The sequence below is a fragment of the Anneissia japonica genome, unplaced genomic scaffold, assembly GCF_011630105.1.
Source record: "Anneissia japonica isolate Jap-2015-1 unplaced genomic scaffold, ASM1163010v1 scaffold284709_len978187_cov192, whole genome shotgun sequence".
NCBI lineage: Eukaryota > Metazoa > Echinodermata > Crinoidea > Comatulida > Comatulidae > Anneissia > Anneissia japonica.
The window spans coordinates 246,933-266,162 of NW_022757342.1; the positions used below are offsets into that span (position 1 = coordinate 246,933).

Genomic DNA, 19,230 nt, shown 5'->3' on the forward strand with positions numbered 1-19,230 from the left:
ATATATATATAGTCGATAAGTCGATAAAAGACAGATTTTATATAAACATAATTTTTGGTTAATTAATCAGTTGAAGAATGATTAAGATTCTCATTAGTTACATTTTTTTTTATAGTTCAGTTGACTTTAAGCGGTAACTACGCTATATCCGGGTCTTACAATGCTGTACAACTTCACTTTCACTGGGGTTCTGTTTCAACTCAAGGCTCTGAGCATAGAGTCAACGGTCACAAATACTCTGCTGAGGTACAGGCATACTCGATACTAATTTATACATTTTATTATGTGGCAGGATATAGTCAAGGAATACTCTTAATAGGCTTAATGAGATTCTAGGTAAAAATAAATGTCATGACAATAGTTTTAGTCATGATATTTCTGTTAACTGCGAGTCTCTTGAATATCGGTATGCAATACGTAAACAACAATTTAAAAACACTAAAAACATAGAAATATAATTCAATTCAGAAGGCATATGCTATGTTCACACTAGAGAAAACAAATGAAAAGTTCAAACATCTGAGTCGGACTTTGCTTGACATAGAAAACAGAAAGTGATATAAAGTGCTATAGCAATTATTTTATGTCATAAAATCAACCATCAATGGCTGCTCATCTCCCATCAAAAATATGTTTAGCCACACTCTAAACCAGTCATATTTTTATAGCGAGTCATGAACGTTTAAAAGAGAAAATGAAAATAGCATAAGGCCTGCATAAGGTTACAGAAAGTTATGGCAACATTACAATTGATTCACTAGATAATGAAACAAGAGAAATTGAGTAAAACAATTTAAAAAAAAGCGAAGTACTGATCAAAACATGTTATTTTATTGGACACAACTTTTCAATAACAGAATAAAAAGGAAGAACTTTGCAGAAGACATTGATACATTAATGGAAACATACAAAAATATTGTTACAAACACAAACACTTTAAGTACTGTACTGTGCGTTCTTTGATTTTTGTTTAAAAAAAAAAGTACAATTGAGAACATTTTGTTTATGCGAAGCCGGGTGGTTGTGGATCTCATGCTAACGCAATAATGTCCGACCATGCCACCGTGGATTGTGTTGAGCTGTCTTGTCTTGATAATGAAAAAAGAAGAAAAAGAAGATGATAAACTAAATATAACACGATTAAGTTCTCAAGCACAACCACAATTTAGCAACACATGGAGCAATAAGATATGGACATACATTACACAACCCCTCCCCAGACGAAAAACAACAAAAACCTATATTAACAGCAAATAAAACATACGGTATTCAAAAATACACATACTGTACACTCACACCCTAATAAAAAGGTAGAAGGAAAAATTGCAGAGGAAAAGAAAAGGAGTGGGCCATCTGGACCTCATAGGTCAGTGGCGCCTTCTCCACATATTACTTAATTACTTCTTCATATTTTGTAATAGAGTATATTATTGGGACGAAAGAAATGAAAATTTGAAGTGACATTTTAGTAAAATACAAAACAAATACAATGATGATGATGATGATGATGATTATTACTTAATTACTTCTTCATATTTTGTAATAGAGTATATTATTGGGACGAAAGAGGTGAAAATTTGAAGTGACGTTTTAGTAAAATACAATACAAATACAATGATGACGATGATGACGATGATGATGATGATGATGATGATGATGATGATTATGATGATGATGATGATGACGACGACAATGATGGTAATTATGATGATGATGATAATAATATATATTATTATTATTATTATTATTATCATCATCATCATTCATTATTATTCATTCAATATTAACAAAGTAGATGAAGAAGTTAAGTTCGGTTGTTTCAAGAGTTTTCTCATAATTGATTAGGCCTATGAAGATGATCATAATGATACTAATGGTACTGAAGATAATGAAAATACTATAACGTTATTTGAAGAAGCAGTTAATTGATGTTTAAAGTTTTTGTATTGGTGGAATTGAAGGTGGATGAGGAGGACAATGCTGAGTTCGAGCCTTTGACTGAAGCTATGGAGAGAATAGTCGTAAAAGAAGATGGTAAGTCGTGGAAGCACCATTATTATCATCAGCAACAACAAAATAACGAAAAGAGAAATTGCAATTGCATCACCACACCCACCACTATCATAATCTTCATCATCAACTCCATCATTATCATCACATCATCATCATCATCATCATGATTTATTTATCATCATGATTATTTATCGTCTTCGTCGTAAATAGTTTGGTGATAGTGCATGGTGATTTTAATGATTTTAATATGATAAATATGATGAAACAGAAGATGAAGATAATATTATTAATGAAGATGGAGATAATACTGCTGCTAATTATAATAATAAAAACAAGAAAATGATGCAGACAATGATCATATCGGTGGAAGTGCTGATGCTCGAGATCGTCGTAATTTTGGTGACGATGCTGTTCTTGTATAATGACGATGAAAATGATGATGATAATAATAATGATGGTGATGATGATAATGATGACGACGACCATGATAATGAGGATGACGACGACGATGATGAGGATGATAATAATGATAATGATGACGACGATGATAATGAGGATGCCGCCGATGACAATGCTGATGATGATGACGCGAGGGCATTCGTACTGCCGCACTTTTAAATAATCGTCGCATTTTGTAACAAATTTGTCACAGTTTGTAATAACCTGTCGCACTTTGTAATAAGTGTTGTCGCACTTTGTAACAATGAAGCTGTCGCACTTGTAATAGGCCTATCTGCCTGTCACACTTTGTAATCAACTAAGATGTCGCACTTTGTAATAAAGTCTGTCGTACTTTGTAATAAACTGTTTCATTTAGTATGTTAATCGTATAACTTTTAAGGAATAAAAAAAAATATTGTAGAATGTTGCATAATGGATGACTAATAATACAAGGTCAATGGCATATACAAAGTTTTACTAATTGGATTATAATTTTCCAATTCTGTTGCTTTCTGCGTTGCGTTGTATAATCCCAAATCAACAAACGTGAAATTTGCTTGTATTGCGCGCGTACGTGCATGATACTACAAGGGTCATATACTAGTTTTACTAATAGTTGGGATTATAATAATGGTGTTTATGCTTTCAAAACTAGGTGGCACTGTGTTGTACGTATAGTTCCAATTCAACAAATTGGAACTACAAATTGTTGTAAGACTTACTTTTATTGCGCGCATGCATGATACTACAAGGTCAAGGGTAAATACAAGTGCTACTACGGTGTTTATAATTTTAAAACTTGGTGGCTTTACTCAGAGTTGTTGAGCGCGTGCATTATATTACAATGTCAAGGTCACGTACAAGTTTTACTGATACAGTAGAACCCCTATTTACAATGTCAAGTTCACGTACAAGTTTTACTGATACAGTAGAACCCCTATTAAGGAGACACCTTCGGGACTAAAAATGTGTCCCCTTAATAGGGGTGTCCCCTCAATAGGCTAACCCTATTAAGGGATCACTAACCAAAAAAATATGAAATTGTCCCCTTAATAAATATGGGTTTTTAAAATGTTTTCATACCACAATGACATACATTCTAATATAATTTTTATTGACGTAAGAATCAGTTACAATAGAATTATAACTAATTTATAGCAATAATTTGGAATGCAAATACAATTCTTTTATAATATGAAATAAGCAGACATTAATTAATACAAATATAGTAATTAAATGGATGTAACATAGAGTAACGACTTACAACTAAGGGTGCGTGTTATGGTATATGGAATAGAATCTTATATGAAAAAATAAATCCCATGGTTAAAGGTCAAAATTGACAAGATTGGTTTATATACGAAGAAACATGCAGTAGACCTACCGATATTCACTATATTCTGGGGAAAAATTCTGGTTTATTGCTCAAAAGATAAAGTTGAATGAATTGTCCTTATTTTGAGACGGCTGCAGTTGCTATAATACAATGGAAACAAATTAAGTGGCCCCTTCAGAGGGGTTATTTGACCATTTTATGATTTGACCATTCTGCACACTCAGAAAGTTCCCCCGTTCTCTTAATAGGGGTGTCCTCTTAATAGGGGTTGGCTGTGTTAAAAGATTTACCCTCGTTTCATGGAAAAGTGTTCCCTTAATAAGGGTGTCCCCTGAATAGGGGTGTTCCAAAGGAGGGGCTTTACTGTAATTAGGTTTATAATTTTTTAATTAGTTGACTTAACCTTGAATTTTCAGTATTAGTCATCCATAATATGCAAAATTCGACAATATTTTTTTTGTATCCATTAAAAGTTATATAATAGGCTCCTAATTAATGAAAACAATTACTACAAAGTGCGACAGACTTTATTACAAAATGTGACAGCTCAGTTTATTACAAAGTGTGACAGGCAGTTTTTACAAAGTGCGACAGCTTCATTCTTACAAAGTGCAACAACATTATTACAAAGTGCGACAGGTTATTACAAAGTGTGACAAATTTTGTACAGTGAGAGGGGCATTACAAAGTGCGACAATTATTACAAAGTGCGACAGTACAGACGTTGATGATGATAATGATAATGAAGATGCTTATGATAAAAAATGATTATATTGGTGGTGGTGGTGGTGATCGTCGTCATTGATGATGATGATAAACCTTGGGGATGATGAGGATAATGATAACATGTATTACACTCATGGACGCAGGTCATGGGGGACGAGGGACATTCCCCCACCCCAGATATTTTTAAGTGGGGTTCCCCCACTTTTCGACTGCAATGTAATTTCATAAAGATGATACCTAAATGTTGTTGAAATGAACTGAATAAATGACCCAGATTTTAACGCAAGAGCGCTGGCTGAGTACGGTACTGTACATCCTATATTATTATAACAAGATACCGGTATCACTAATATCCGAATTACCTATAATACATGACTTCAATGCTCGTGCTTTTATTATAATTTGAGAAGTACGAGAAAAGGTATAAGATTTTCGGAACACGAAGTAGGTAAAGTAAAGTAAATACATCAGACAATTAAGTTTTATTTTCATGGTGCGGTACAGAGATTAATTAGATCTATATGATAGGCGAAAATCGCTGATCATAGTGATGATATTAAAGATTTATTTATTATCGTCCTACATAATACATATATACGAGATTTGTTTCTTTGAGTTGATCAAAAAAATAGCAAGACTAATATGTTTTAAGTTTTATTTTCTATGGTGGTTGCCGAAAATTGCTAATGAAAGATCATGAGAAATTTGTTGGCACTTCATTTTGACAATAATGATATGATGATGACGAATTTTACTATATAAGAGTTCCATTTCCGGCCATCTAGAGGTACTTTTCCCATATTTTCGCACCTCAGCCCCAACCATAATGGGGCTGAGATGTGTGGACTCACGTCTTGGAAGTAGGTAAAGAAAGTATACATAAAAGACAATGCTTTTAACTTTTATTTTCTATGGTACATCACATATTTAATAGATCTCTGTGATTGCCGATAATCGCTGACAAAGATCATAAGAAATTTGTTGGTACTTCATTTTGACTACAAACGATGTGATGATGACGAATTTTACTATAAAGAGTGTCATTTCCGGTCATCTAGAGGTACGGTACTATTTCCTCAATTTTTTGCACCTCACCCCAACCATGGTGGGGCTGAGATGGGTGTGGACTCAATAATTTAAGTAGGTAAGGTAAAGTAAATACATCAAAGACAATGTTTTTCACTTTTATTATCTATGGTACATCATTATTTAGATCTCTGTGGTTGCCGAAAATTACTGATAAAAGATTATGATTATGAGAAATTTGTTGGTGCTTCATTTTGACTACAATGGTGATGTGATGATGACGACTTTTACTATATAAGAGTTTCATTTCCGGCCATCTAGAGGTACATCAAATTCTACCCAACTATGATGGGGCTGAGTTGGGTGTGGTCTCACGAAATGTCCCCCTCCCCCTTTCAAAACAGATCTGCGCACTTTATTATACTTACGTGTTCACTGCAGGTAAGGTTCTCAACAGAAGTATTGTACTGCAGAACATACTCCCTAATGACACTACCAAGTTTTACCGCTACGATGGATCTCTGACAAATCCTGACTGCAACGAAGCTGTTGTATGGACCGTTTTTCAGAGCACTATTGCACTTTCTGAAAAACAGGTTGGTTATTACTTTATTGGTGGTGGTGGTGATGACGATGATGACAGTGATGATCAGATGATGATGATGATGAATAAGATTCAGATTCAGATTATTCTCTATTGTCATAACGATGTCATGAGATTTGTTTTCCTTGTTACATATGAGTACAAATTAAAAAAATACATACAAAAGATACAGAAAAAGTTAGTAAAATATATATCAAACACATACAAAAGTTAATGCACAAAAACAAGATGAGTTACAATAAATATATAAAAATATATATAATGAAGTAAATATCCAGTGTATACGGGTCAACGGTTGAAGTCGGAGTTGTACGAATGTATGACTGATGGTATAATTGAGTTTTTAAATCTGTTCGTTTTAACTTTAGGTTGACAGAGTCTACTGATGTGGTGATGATGACGACGATAACAACGGTGATGATATTGATGATGATACATAGTAATGGTGAAAGTTGGAATTGGTAATGATGATGATGATGATGATGATGATGATGATGATGATGATGAATCATCACAATAATGATTATTGTGATGGTTCGATTGACGCCATGACAACGACGACATGACGACGACGACGGCGGTCGATGATGATAGTGTAACTAATGCCTCCTTATTTGTTTTTTCCACGAATAGCTTAGTGTATTTCGGGAATTTAGAGATGAACATGGTCATTTAATATCCGACAACTTCAGACCCACCCAACCGCTGAACTGCAGAAATGTATACATATCCTTTGAAACCAGCGGCGGAAACATCCTTACTGTTTCCTTAATCGCAATAGTACTTTCCATCATCATGCATGTGTCATTGTAAAAACATGAAGCCAGTAGCCTATGCGTCGTCTTCCATGAACATTTACGCCTTTGTTTTCCTTTGTGCTGAGATTAATAGTTTGATGCTATATGAAAACATATTTAACAACATATTTTCGGGATCAGTGGCTTAATGAAAGGGCCGAAGGTCCCGAGCTAGGCGCTGGGGACAGGGGGCTGCAAAGGCCCCCGGCGGTAGGAAGGGCGAAGCCCCCAGCCTCTCTTATGCTTGTAGCGTTTTGTAATGTATTTTAATGTCTTTCTTGGCACAATTGATTTATTAATTTTGTATCGTGATTTGACAAAATAAGCGTATTGTTAAGATAATATTTTGTTCGTCTCTAACTTAATTTCTTGTTACACATTGTTTAATTGTTATTATATTACATAAAACAAATTAGGCATATTAAATAAGGCTTAAATAAAACGTTCGATCAAAAGAATTAAAAAAATGTTTGTACTCTTTTCTAATTATTACTGGTACATGTGTTATTAGTATTATTGAAACTATTACACATAATTATGAAAGTAATTAAAAAAATAATAATGTCGGCGTCATTTGATGTATTTATAAAATCATAAAACATTTGAAGCTCATTAGATTAGGCTGTTGCTTCGACTATACATTTCCCCAGTACTGTATGCTATATGTTCTGTACAGTACGGAAGAATGCTGTTTAAGGATTTTTTTTCGGTCGGACAGAGTTTGAGGCAAACGTCAATTAAATTTGATAATTCCAACGATCTACCCCTTTTTCATATTTTTCCCAAGTCTTTAAATATTCAAAAATCTATATCTCATTAACTACTTTCCGTTTTTATTGTATTTTAAAAGCTTATTCAATTAGAATGATATAACCTATCTCAATTGATGTTATGCAGTCTTACGTCTTTATGTTTTAAATTTTATGCAGTCCGCCCAATAGTGCGAATCATTGGTAATTTTGTCTCAGTCATAAGCATGAGCATCTTAATTAATTATTGAGCTGCCTATGCGTGTAATGGAAAAAAAATCGCATTTTGAGCGAATTCGCCTCGAAAGAAACAACGGCCGATGAGTACGAAGGCACATAGCACCGGCACGTAAACAATAGGAAGGAAAAAATACACTGTTTATTTCGAATTACTGTAGTGTTTAATCACATTTGGGATAACAAATGAGTTTCAATTTGTTTTACGACTAGGCATATCATAGATTATAGGCCTATGTGTAGGCCTACTTTTGTTGGCCTAATGGAGTTCCTATTTACTGCCCTGCAATTTTCCATTGTACTACTTTCTAGGCAGCCCTACTAGGCTTAGGCCTACACCAGCGAAACTTGTTTGGCTTTTTTAGTGGGGGGGGGGGCGGCCGCACCCCTAGCACCCCCACCCCAAGCCTATAGTTAATATAATGAAGCGGCAGCAACCGTCCCTTTTAGTATCATAAATTAAAGTATCGCCAATAATTTATCAAATACTTTGAATACTCCGGTATCGTGCCAGCATATATAGGGCCTATACAAATTAGTTTGAAGAGAGATAATATCATATTTTATCATTCAATGCCTCTGAATAAGCAATGCCTGTTTATTGTTTTTGTTTAGTAATTCTACAGTTTTATTTTATTGCAACAAATAGGGCTATTCTTTTCTCCAAGGCATTTCAGACACGCATCATTATAAAATGAACAGGCCTATTAACAATAAGCAAACTTAAGTTGAAATATAAACACCTACCATTCATCACTATCCATCAGGTAATCATCACCAATGGGTTTAATACACAGAATCATAATCAGCTCACAACATTTAAACAAGTGAAAAGTGACCAATGGTCAATGGACCTTTCCGCTAAGCTCCGCCCCTTGCATAATGTCTGTCTCTTATACACATCTAGATGTGTATAAGAGACAGCGACGACGGCGGTCGATGATGATAGTGTAACTAATGCCTCCTTATTTGTTTTTTCCACGAATAGCTTAGTGTATTTCGGGAATTTAGAGATGAACATGGTCATTTAATATCCGACAACTTCAGACCCACCCAACCGCTGAACTGCAGAAATGTATACATATCCTTTGAAACCAGCGGCGGAAACATCCTTACTGTTTCCTTAATCGCAATAGTACTTTCATCATCATGCATGTGTCATTGTAAAAACATGAAGCCAGTAGCCTATGCGTCGTCTTCCTTCATTCGGTCAAAAGATAGGAAATTACAGTAACAAAACATACAAGGATTATAAATGACACAAATAAATGAAATAAGTAGGCCTATTGGAAAACATATTAACAAATGCCTATTGGCCAGGATAGCACAAGAAAACCAATAGCAGGTTTATTTCCATTGGGGTCCTAACTGTAAAAAAAAAAAACCTAAATATTATGTACCGGTGCATATGCTTTAATATTAATTGTTTTATTTTAATTAATCGGTTTTGTACATTTCTCCTGATTCCTTTCTCTAGGCGGCAAGATTTCATAGGCCATAATAATTATATGTTTCTTTTTCAAAACAAGTTTATTTACATGTATCACTTACGTAAGCAGTTCCCTTAGTTGTCGGTGAAGGACAATATGATGATATAAATATAACAGCTCAGTTTTCTATTTTGTTAGTCCATTCCTTTACGTCCGCTAATTTTTACTTCGCGTGTTTAAGTTATCGACATACCGGTATGGCTATTGTATTTTGGATTACATGTATATTCGTTTTATTTATAAATTTATCAACCTTTTTTGGAATCTACAAATCTCGAAATCTTTCTTCAGTGTGTCGTCTAAAAGTAATTAATTTATTATAATCGTTATTTTAGTCTAATCCTAAATATTTTTAGAAATTAATACAATTTGATCTCGGTGGGCCTACGTGCAAACCTACAATAAGTGGGCCTACGTGCGTGCTTCATATATTTCTGACTATTTATGGCAAATCCTCTTTTTTATGGTGTTACGGTATATAATTTCGGTGTTCCCACATGGTGCAAGTTTGAAGTTTCTTTAGAAGAATCAATCTTCTGAATTCGATCCTATTGTGATTAGGCCTATATGACAATGTTAAGCTGATATTAACAATGACTCAATAAATACCAGAAACCTATTATTATATTTTTTCAATAAAAATCTAGAGTAGGTGAATGACGGGGTGAACCGGTGAAACGTTCATCTGGCATTCTTTCATTTTATTCGGAGCCGATTTTGGGTTGTGGACGCCTGGAAGGTGTGGTTATTATTATTTTTGCAATAAAAATCTAGAGTAATGAACGACATTTTATTGGGAGCAGATTTTGGGTTGTGAAAGGTTAGGTTAAATGGTTTCAGTCCATTGCCATCTGGCTCTCTAAACCTATGGTAACGATATACCATATTTGGCTAAAATCTGACAACCCCTTCAAAATGCAATTAGCACACTGGATTGCCAGTTTAACAGACAAAATAAGCAGCATTGCTGAAACGAAACTGAATGAACTGTTGGTAGCAACGGTTTGTGCGCTGCACCACAGCTCAGTCGGCTAAACCGTTCAGGAAAGACGAGGCATCGTTTCTCAGAATCAGTGCATTGTAAAATTTACAACTGGAAATAAATCCAACCTAAATATCAACTTTAAAAGAGTATGTTTTGCTACAGAAACCACTAACGTTTTTGTCAGTCAATTTGTGTATATTGTCAAAAAAAAAACCCAAAAAAACCCTTATTATTGTTCAGACTTTTGTAGCTATGGTGATGACATTTCTATTTCTTATGTTCAATTGAAAATATTTAATGTATGCAATTTTAAAAATCCAATTGTATTTAGTCAGGAATAGTTGCTTATCAATCAATAATCATAATATAATATACGGTAGTAAAAAAGTTAATTCTTGCCGAGCCACGGGGCTCATATGGGCTGGAGCTTATTCCCGGATTCATATAACATAGGCCTACTATATATTTCGAATTTGTAAAAACTTTTTGACATCCTACAGCAAATACAAAATGTCTGTTACAAGATGAAATTACACTATTGGTCTGTCTCTGTTTTTTGTCGTCACAAAATTTGAGCCCAGATGGGAAGCTTCTGGATCATCAGGCTGCAGCTTCACTGTTTGCTTAATTTACTACAGCTCTCACGATCCTTGATCTTCCATTTGATTTACTGATTTATAAGAACGTTCATTAAACATCATGATAAAACTGTGTTGTAGTCTGAACACACTAGACACTGAACTTTTTAGGTCAGTCAGTAACCCAAAAAAGTTCACTGTGCGACAAAAAAATTTGTTGGTTATTCAGTGGTGGCGCAAGAGTCAGGAAACGGGTAAAGGGAAATAAAAACCACCCTGTTAGGGAATGCTGCCCCTTACATAGAGGAAGGTCAACACATTTTGTCATGGAGCAGAGTTCTGACAGTACTGTATAATAGTTCATATGGGTCGGCGTTATGCAACGTTTAAAGCACAGAGGGGTGGGGTGTTTTTGGGGTGAGATTGTTTAGAAATGCTTCCCTTTAGTCACTGGTTCACTGAATTTAATTATAAATTAGCTTAGTTTTGGAGTACTGTACCACTGTCTTTTTTTTTTTTTTTGGTGGGGTGCCATATCCCTGTTCACCTAACCCCTACCCATGGTTTACACTTACGTTGAATACTCAAAAAGGATCCCTCACTTGGGACTTGATATATCAAGTAATATAACTTGTTATTGGTGAGGATGACATAGGAATGAGATGACAGATGAAATAACAGAATTAACATAATTTGCAGTAAAAAATTCTTGTGAGGGACCTCCTGGAGAGATTGACTGAGGACTCGGTGGCAATAGTTAATTGAGTGAAGGATGATCCTTTTAAATTATGGTTGGAACCTCAGCCTGGTTTTAATAACATTGCTACACTGTCGCTACAGGGTTTCCAATGAAATTATGACACACAGTATACTTGAAAAGCAATAGTGTTTTTTTTTTTCTAGACACTATTTCATTAAGAGCATTCAACCAGTAAGTAATTTTACTTTTGTTTGTTTTATTTTCTTCACAATATAAAAACAACAGATAGTATTTGGAGTAAACAGAAAGATTACCTCTATCAACGAATTTTAATTTCAGGTGGTGAGATAAAAGTTGATAAAACTATATTAATATTAATTCAGATAATGGGCATGATATAAGCAAATACAGTGCATTCACCTACACACAGACTTCAATTTGCTTCCTTATACTAAAATGTATTTCTACTGAAAATTATTGATGAAAAAATCTTGTTTATAAAAGCAATTCTTACTTAAAATAGTTGCAGTTTGATTAAAATATATACGATTGTATCGTAAATAAATAATACTAAAACAACGTGTGGTGAATGCAACACTAATTAATGGCCGTATTTGATTCAGAATGCCATGGTGAATGTAAATTTCAGTAACTAAATTTATGTTTCCTTTTGCACCGACAATGGTGTTCTTCATCAAAATATGGAGAAAAATTAAAATTTGATATCACAAGAGATGAAAACAAATTGTTACAGATCTATCACTTCTTTTGTGTTTAACTACTTTAAAAATCTTAATAATCAATCTGTTACTTGTTTAAATTTTAGTATTTAGGTTGTTTTTAATTCTAACACAATGTTGAGATATTTGTTAGACTGCATGCATAAACACATCATGTCAGTTTTCTGCACCCTGTTCAAATTCTTTCCCCGACATCTTGGGCCTTGTTTATCTCGGAAAGCAACTTGAGAGCAGTCATTGACGCTGCATCATGGGATGCTTCAGTAGTTAGACCAGACCCATGGGCAACCAGTTTGGGGTTTGTGGTGACTGACACCAGAGACATAAATTCAGAAGTGTTGCCCTGAAGAAGAAATGAAAAATAAACATTTATGAAATATATAAACAACAAAAACAAATTAATAAATTAGTATATTAAAAGTAACTTGAATAAAATTATTAATAATTAAATCAAATGATATCAATATGCACTATAAATATAACACTAATTATAAATACAAATAATATATATTAAGGAGAGAAATGAATGTATTGTCTAATTAATTATTATTTTATTGAACAAAAAATAACAATATTCAAATTTATTTAAATTATATTAAATATTCATATTGTACAGCTCATCACAAATTACATCAAAAATTCATATTAGAACAACTGTTTACTTTAAATACAAAAATATTATATTGATTCTAAAAAAATTATAAATATTGAAGATGAAATAGAAAACAATATGGTTCCTTTAGCTAAATTAATAATTTGACTATATATATTTGCAATTTTCCACAAATTCAAGGTTGGTAGACAACAAAGGGATCAAATACTAGGAACAAAATTGCCCAACATTCAATAACAAAATTCAATACTAAAAAGATAATAAAAAAGAAAATAAACAATAAATGGGTAAAAACATGTATAAAATAATTAAATGTAAAATTTTGTTTAATCATTATTTGACAGTGTTACTATTGGCATGGTCAGTGGTCATAGCTTTTGTAAATAACTAGAAAATCATATATCAAATACCTTTGGAAAGTCTTGGAAGTGCACTCCCAATCCTTGCAGTTGACCTAAATACTCCAGTTGATGCTTAGGTCGCACCAGCTTGGCATCCTCCTCTAGACCTGGCGTACACGATTTTGCAGTCTTGATCAGTTCTGCTGCAGTCTCTGAACTACCATTGGTCAAAAGCTCTCGGGCAATGGCTGCAGTTAGCTGCGACTGCTTGTTGTTTGAAGCCACTTGTGGTACACGATTTATACCTTTGATTATTAATGATAATAATAGTAGCAAGTTGATGAATATGAATATAATTGCAAAAATCATCTAGTTTTTATGTTAACATAATTCATATAGTTTATACATTTGTACTTTCACAGTTCATTACAACACTAGTCAATATTTTTGAATAAATACTTTATATAAATTTGTTTACTATATTGTTAAGTGCTTTGAGGAGTTGTTGTATAGAAAACCATGAATGACATTTATTCTCCCTTGAAAAAGACTAATGGTTAAGGTCAGGCAAGATAAGACAGGTATTAAGGACCTCATTCCTTCCCACCATGATTCGTTACTTTAACAACAGTTGCTAAGGAGAGATAATTTGCATACCATGTTTAGGCAACAATCACCAGAGAGCAAGAAAAATGTTTTTTATTTAGCAAAACGGTCTGTCAAAAGCGTTTAGGCAGCAGTGAAGATGATATTTACACCCCCACCCCCAAATGCGAGTGTGTAAAGTTAAAAAGTAATACTGTAGAAGGGGCTACTAAAACGTACATGCATAATTGGATTAATAAATGCTTTATACATATTTAATCGCAAAAATATCCAAAACAAGAATGTACTTTTAATATTTTCATATTCTCGACATTATAAGCTTGAATCCTGTTTTCCACTAGGCAAATTCATTCATGTGAATCAAAAGCGTTCATTTGCAGGAGCATTCACATTTCTATCAGATTTTTTTTTACCTCAGCGAAATCAGTAGTCCAAACTCTGTCTACTTTTTGCGAACTGAAAAAATGCGCAACCAATCAGAGCTCAGGGAGCGATTCATGCAAATAAATTGCCTATAGGAAAACAGTGATTTAATGGAATAGACTTACTATTGCAAGAGAATAAGCATTACAGCTTACTAAAGTATTCATTACAGCCAAATTCTTATGCCAATTACTCAGTTTAACAATTAGCGACAATAATACAAAATCATACCTGCAAATCCAGGCGCATTCATTCCAGGTAACATAGGTAGAAGTCCAGGTACAAGTCCAATAGACCGTCCTGTTGTGCAAAAAGAACAGTAGGGAATTAGAAAATGCATGTGGCCAGTGGTATAAGACTACCAAAATAAACATGAATTTAACAGAAAGAAAAAAAGATTGATATTCCCATTAATAATGATATCAAAGGGAGAAAAATCCAATAAAAAAGATGTAGAATCTTACAAAAAAAGAAAAAATTTGATAAAATCATTTCATATTAAGAAGACAATACAATATTTAAGACAAAATAAATGATATATGACTCATTAAATTTGTTTAAAAAAATACCTTTGGAATCGGCAGCAAATGTAACTTTCCTCTCAGATTTTTCTTCTTTCAACTAAAAAAAAAAATCACAGATTAGCCATAATTTCAATATTAAGAATGAACTTCTTCAAAACATTTGGATTAATTGATGCATCAAATTCAGCAGGTGTCCAACGTTGGGTCTAACTGTTCCTTACTCGCGAAAATATTTATTGCCTGTTGCATTGCATGTAGTTGATCCAGGGGACCTATTTTGAGGTGAAGGTTGCTGTCATAAGGTGCCTACAATGAGTGTCTATGACATAGTTTCAACAACAGTGGAAGAAACATCCTGGTACTGTGTCTGACATACATATTCCATAAAATGCTTAAGTGTGTTTTCAGAAATTAGAACAGATAAATAAAAGAAACCTGAATAAATAATCATTATAGCATGTTAGGCTAACCTGCGCTTAAACCAAACTTAGTACCTTCTCTTGTACACCACTGATATTAATGTTGATTATAATACAGTAGAACCCCTCATTTACATACGGGACGAGCCCAGAGGCGTTCGTAAAAATCATTCGTACGTAAAATCGGGGTTGTGTGAAATTCCTATGTATTTACACTACCGATATGCTAGGCTGGGCTAGGCTAGGCCTGGACTGAAATTTTGTTGGATTGGAGCCAAAACTCCAACTTGCACTCGAAAGAAATTCAAAATAATGATCATAATAATGTATGTACAGTACTATGCATACTGTACTTGTTAATGTGCATACAAACTTTACTCTCTCTTTCTCAGGCAATAATATGACTTATCTTCTAGCTTACGAACAAACACATCCCTGCGGGCGCCTCCAACAGGGCGAGTAACGCAACAACGTTTTTCACTCGATTCATGTGCCATGTGCTTGTGGCGTCAAGTAAATACCTGTACAGAATAACCCGGAAACCAGGGTGACAGGGGTTCACAACTTTTTAAAGAAGAGCGCTGATTGGCTGTAGACACGGCGCTTGGACTTTTATTTTTCGTATGCAATACGATTGCTCTTATCTACGTTTACATTTATGTAATGCAAAAATAAAGTTATAAAGACAATATGTCAGTGTCTTATTTTATGATAAATAAAATCCATTTATAATTAAGGGGTTCATTAAATTTCGATATGAGGGTGGTGTATTCAGAGATGAATAAATCATACGCCTATCGATATGCCGACAACTTACACATTGGGCGGCGTTTTCTCACGGCTGCAGACATGAAGTTTGATCGCCGTGTTGAATGTCGGTGTATTCAAAGCTCACTGTCGGCGTTTTGTATTGTAGTACAGATCGCTGATAGTGTATAGCAAACCATCTAAGACCGAGTGAATAAACTCCAGCACATGCCTAACGATTAATTGTGTTTTGTGCATGAAATAGGAACTTTATTTATGACAACAATGACATGATTTTACGTTCGTAAAATCTGGAATTCGTAAATGAGGGGTTCTACTGTATATTCATATTCATGTTCAAAATAGAGATAACACACATGAATAAATTGATAGGACAAGCATATAACATTGTATTATGTTCTTATAAAAAAATAAAATTCTACAATTGTTTTATATTCAATATTTGTTTTAAATGAGTTTTTGTTTCAATGTTTAAATATGGCTAAGATGGTAATTTCACTTTAACTCTGTTGGGATAAGTTCATTCCAGCAAATTGAATTTTCCTTGTGCTCAGGAGAACACTAAAGGTTGGTATCACTATTGTTTCCACGATAAAAAGAACTTCAACCAATGCCTGCACTATGATATTGTCCTTAAGCATTTCCAGACATGACACTTAAACTAACAGTTAAAACATTTTCAGAAATTTACCCCTGGGTCTCCTGTTGACTTCTTCAATGCTGGCCTGACACTGGGTACAGGTTCACTTTCGTATCCCATAAGTCTAAGCATTTCCTCTGCTGAGGCTTTCTTGGCTGCTTTTTTGGTTGGTCCAACTCCTGTGCATTTGTGAGGACCAGCAACACACTGTGGATAGTAATAATAACGTTATATTTATATAGCGCATATTGCACATTGCCTTTGTGCGTTTTACACAGAAATAATATAGGCCAACCTAAATAATACAAATAACTATATAAAATAATAATAAAATAAAATAAAAAATAATCATCATAACAACAACAATAATAAAAAAAATGAGGCTAAACTACTCCTTTTCCTTAAACTAATTAATGGATAGTTTAAAGAAATCAATAGTAATCTTGTGTAGAACAATTCAGGATAAACCTGTAGATTGACAAAGAACTAACTGCAACAGAAATAATTTTTGCTGAATCTGGTCCTGAAATATATACATAACACACTAAAGTCCCAAAAAATCTGATCAGGTGAACATTGTTAATTTTAAGGATATTCAATGACTTAACAAGTTACTAACATATTTCATTCTTTCAATTGAACAATTAAACTTTCGGTGACGGTGATTGGTTGGTCAAATAGGAAAGCCTTCCTGATTGCATCGGGGACTGCTGCGCAGCACAACGATTGCACTGATAACACTGTAGAGACAGTGTAGCAATTTTATGGAAACCAGGCTTTACCTGCATTGTGAACTCTCGTCTCCTCACTGGCAGTTTCTTCTCTTGAATGACAGTAAACATTGCTTCCACTTTCTTCTCTTGTTTTTGGAGGATCTGGACGAGTCGGCTAATAGGATTGAGAGCGGCATTCAGTTCGGGGCTTGTAGCAGCAGCCTAATCAATTAAATCATATATATAAATTTTTTGTTAGAAACATAAAAAAAGAACAACATATATATTACATAAACTTGCAGCAAATATACATTCTAATACTAAATTCAGTTGAAAAGTAGACAAGGTTTAACCAAGTCTACTGTCATTGAACTTTCCAAGTTTAAACTGACAAATATAATAATACAAATATTAACATGTCTGAAGGTACACTTTTTTTTTTAAATGGAAAGAAAAATTTAAATGCTGTATAAAGAATATATTTGAGATTGAATGCTGTAATATATTTGCTGAGCTGTAATAAAGATGCTTATTTTTAAATATTACTACATTAAACGAAGGTACAAGATTCATAAATACCTTTGAGATCGACTTTGTTTTCTTCTTGTTCTTCTGAAAACGAGGCCGAGGTCTATATGATGGTGTTTTTTGTGGAAGCGTTTGTAGCTTCTTTAGCATGGCATTTGCGGCGTGGTGCTTGGCTTGCTTTTTGGACAAACCTTCTCCATCACAGACAAATTCTCCACACATACATCTCATCTTGAACTTCTTCATGTGTGCTGGGCCTGACTCTTCAAGAACCTTTCAAATGCAATACATTTTAAATTGTTGCTGTGTTACAACAACTAGTGGCAAGTCTACATTTTAGTGTGTATATTATTGGTATGTATATTTGTTAGTGTGTATATTACAGAGAATAATAAAAACTGAAAAAATGCATTTTTCTCAAAAAGGTACAAACACAGAAACAGCATGGTATTATTCTTACAATTAATAACAGGCAAATATTCAGTAAATATACATCAAATTTTCTCGGACTCCATTAATTAAAAGATAAATATGAATCATATTAACAGCATTTCAGAAACAAACAAATGGCAATTGAGTAAAATGCTGCACTTACTTCAAATTCTACATTGAGGTTATGAGGATGAGCGAGCTCATATACCAGACTGATCTCAGACTTGCCTACTTCATCGGACTCAAAAGCACCTTATGTAAGAAATACATTGTTATAATTTATTTCTTCTTTTGGTATAGAAACACAAACAATAAATCTATTTGGTAATAATAACAACAATGATATAATTTTTAATTTATAACAGCCTTTTTCCTAGCTATACATGGTGCTAATAAAATTAGACAATAACAAAAAGAAAAGAAAAACAGAAAATACAGTAGAAACAAAAATATATGGCTTTGTGGTTTAGCCTGATGGAAAAAGTAAAGGTTTTAATGAGCTAGGAAGTATTGTGTAATGCCATATAAACAAGGGCATCCAAAGGAAAAGAGCAGCAGTAGATTGTTCAGAAGAGAAGACATTTAGAGGAGGGGTGGGAGGTAGGCATTGACATTCTGAAAGATAGACTAAGAAGAAGCTAATCACAATGAATGAGTAAGAAGAGAATGAACACAAACTAAATGTAGTAAGAACCCACTTTGAGTGCATTACTACTACCAGACACTGCACTTACCTTTGTTTGTTTCGGTTTGAGCATCACTGCATGCTGTACTTGTGGCCTACAGAGTAAGAAATTGAAA

At 33.8% G+C, this 19,230-nt stretch overlaps 1 protein-coding gene across 1 annotated transcript in view; it reads right to left on the minus strand.

Moving 5' to 3' along the window:
- Positions 1 to 11,918: 11,918 nt before the first annotated feature.
- LOC117124658 (double-stranded RNA-binding protein Staufen homolog 2-like) overlaps positions 11,919 to 19,230 on the minus strand; it is a 13,992-nt gene continuing 6,680 nt past the window's right edge. The window contains exons 5-13 of the mRNA XM_033270967.1: positions 19,164 to 19,209; positions 18,593 to 18,681; positions 18,049 to 18,270; positions 17,539 to 17,691; positions 16,808 to 16,963; positions 14,975 to 15,026; positions 14,637 to 14,705; positions 13,446 to 13,681; positions 11,919 to 12,765 (exon numbers count right to left, since the gene is read on the minus strand). Of these exons, the coding sequence (XP_033126858.1) occupies positions 12,598 to 12,765; positions 13,446 to 13,681; positions 14,637 to 14,705; positions 14,975 to 15,026; positions 16,808 to 16,963; positions 17,539 to 17,691; positions 18,049 to 18,270; positions 18,593 to 18,681; positions 19,164 to 19,209 (1,191 nt within the window). The 3' untranslated portion in view covers positions 11,919 to 12,597. The remainder of the gene's footprint in view (positions 12,766 to 13,445; positions 13,682 to 14,636; positions 14,706 to 14,974; positions 15,027 to 16,807; positions 16,964 to 17,538; positions 17,692 to 18,048; positions 18,271 to 18,592; positions 18,682 to 19,163; positions 19,210 to 19,230) is intronic.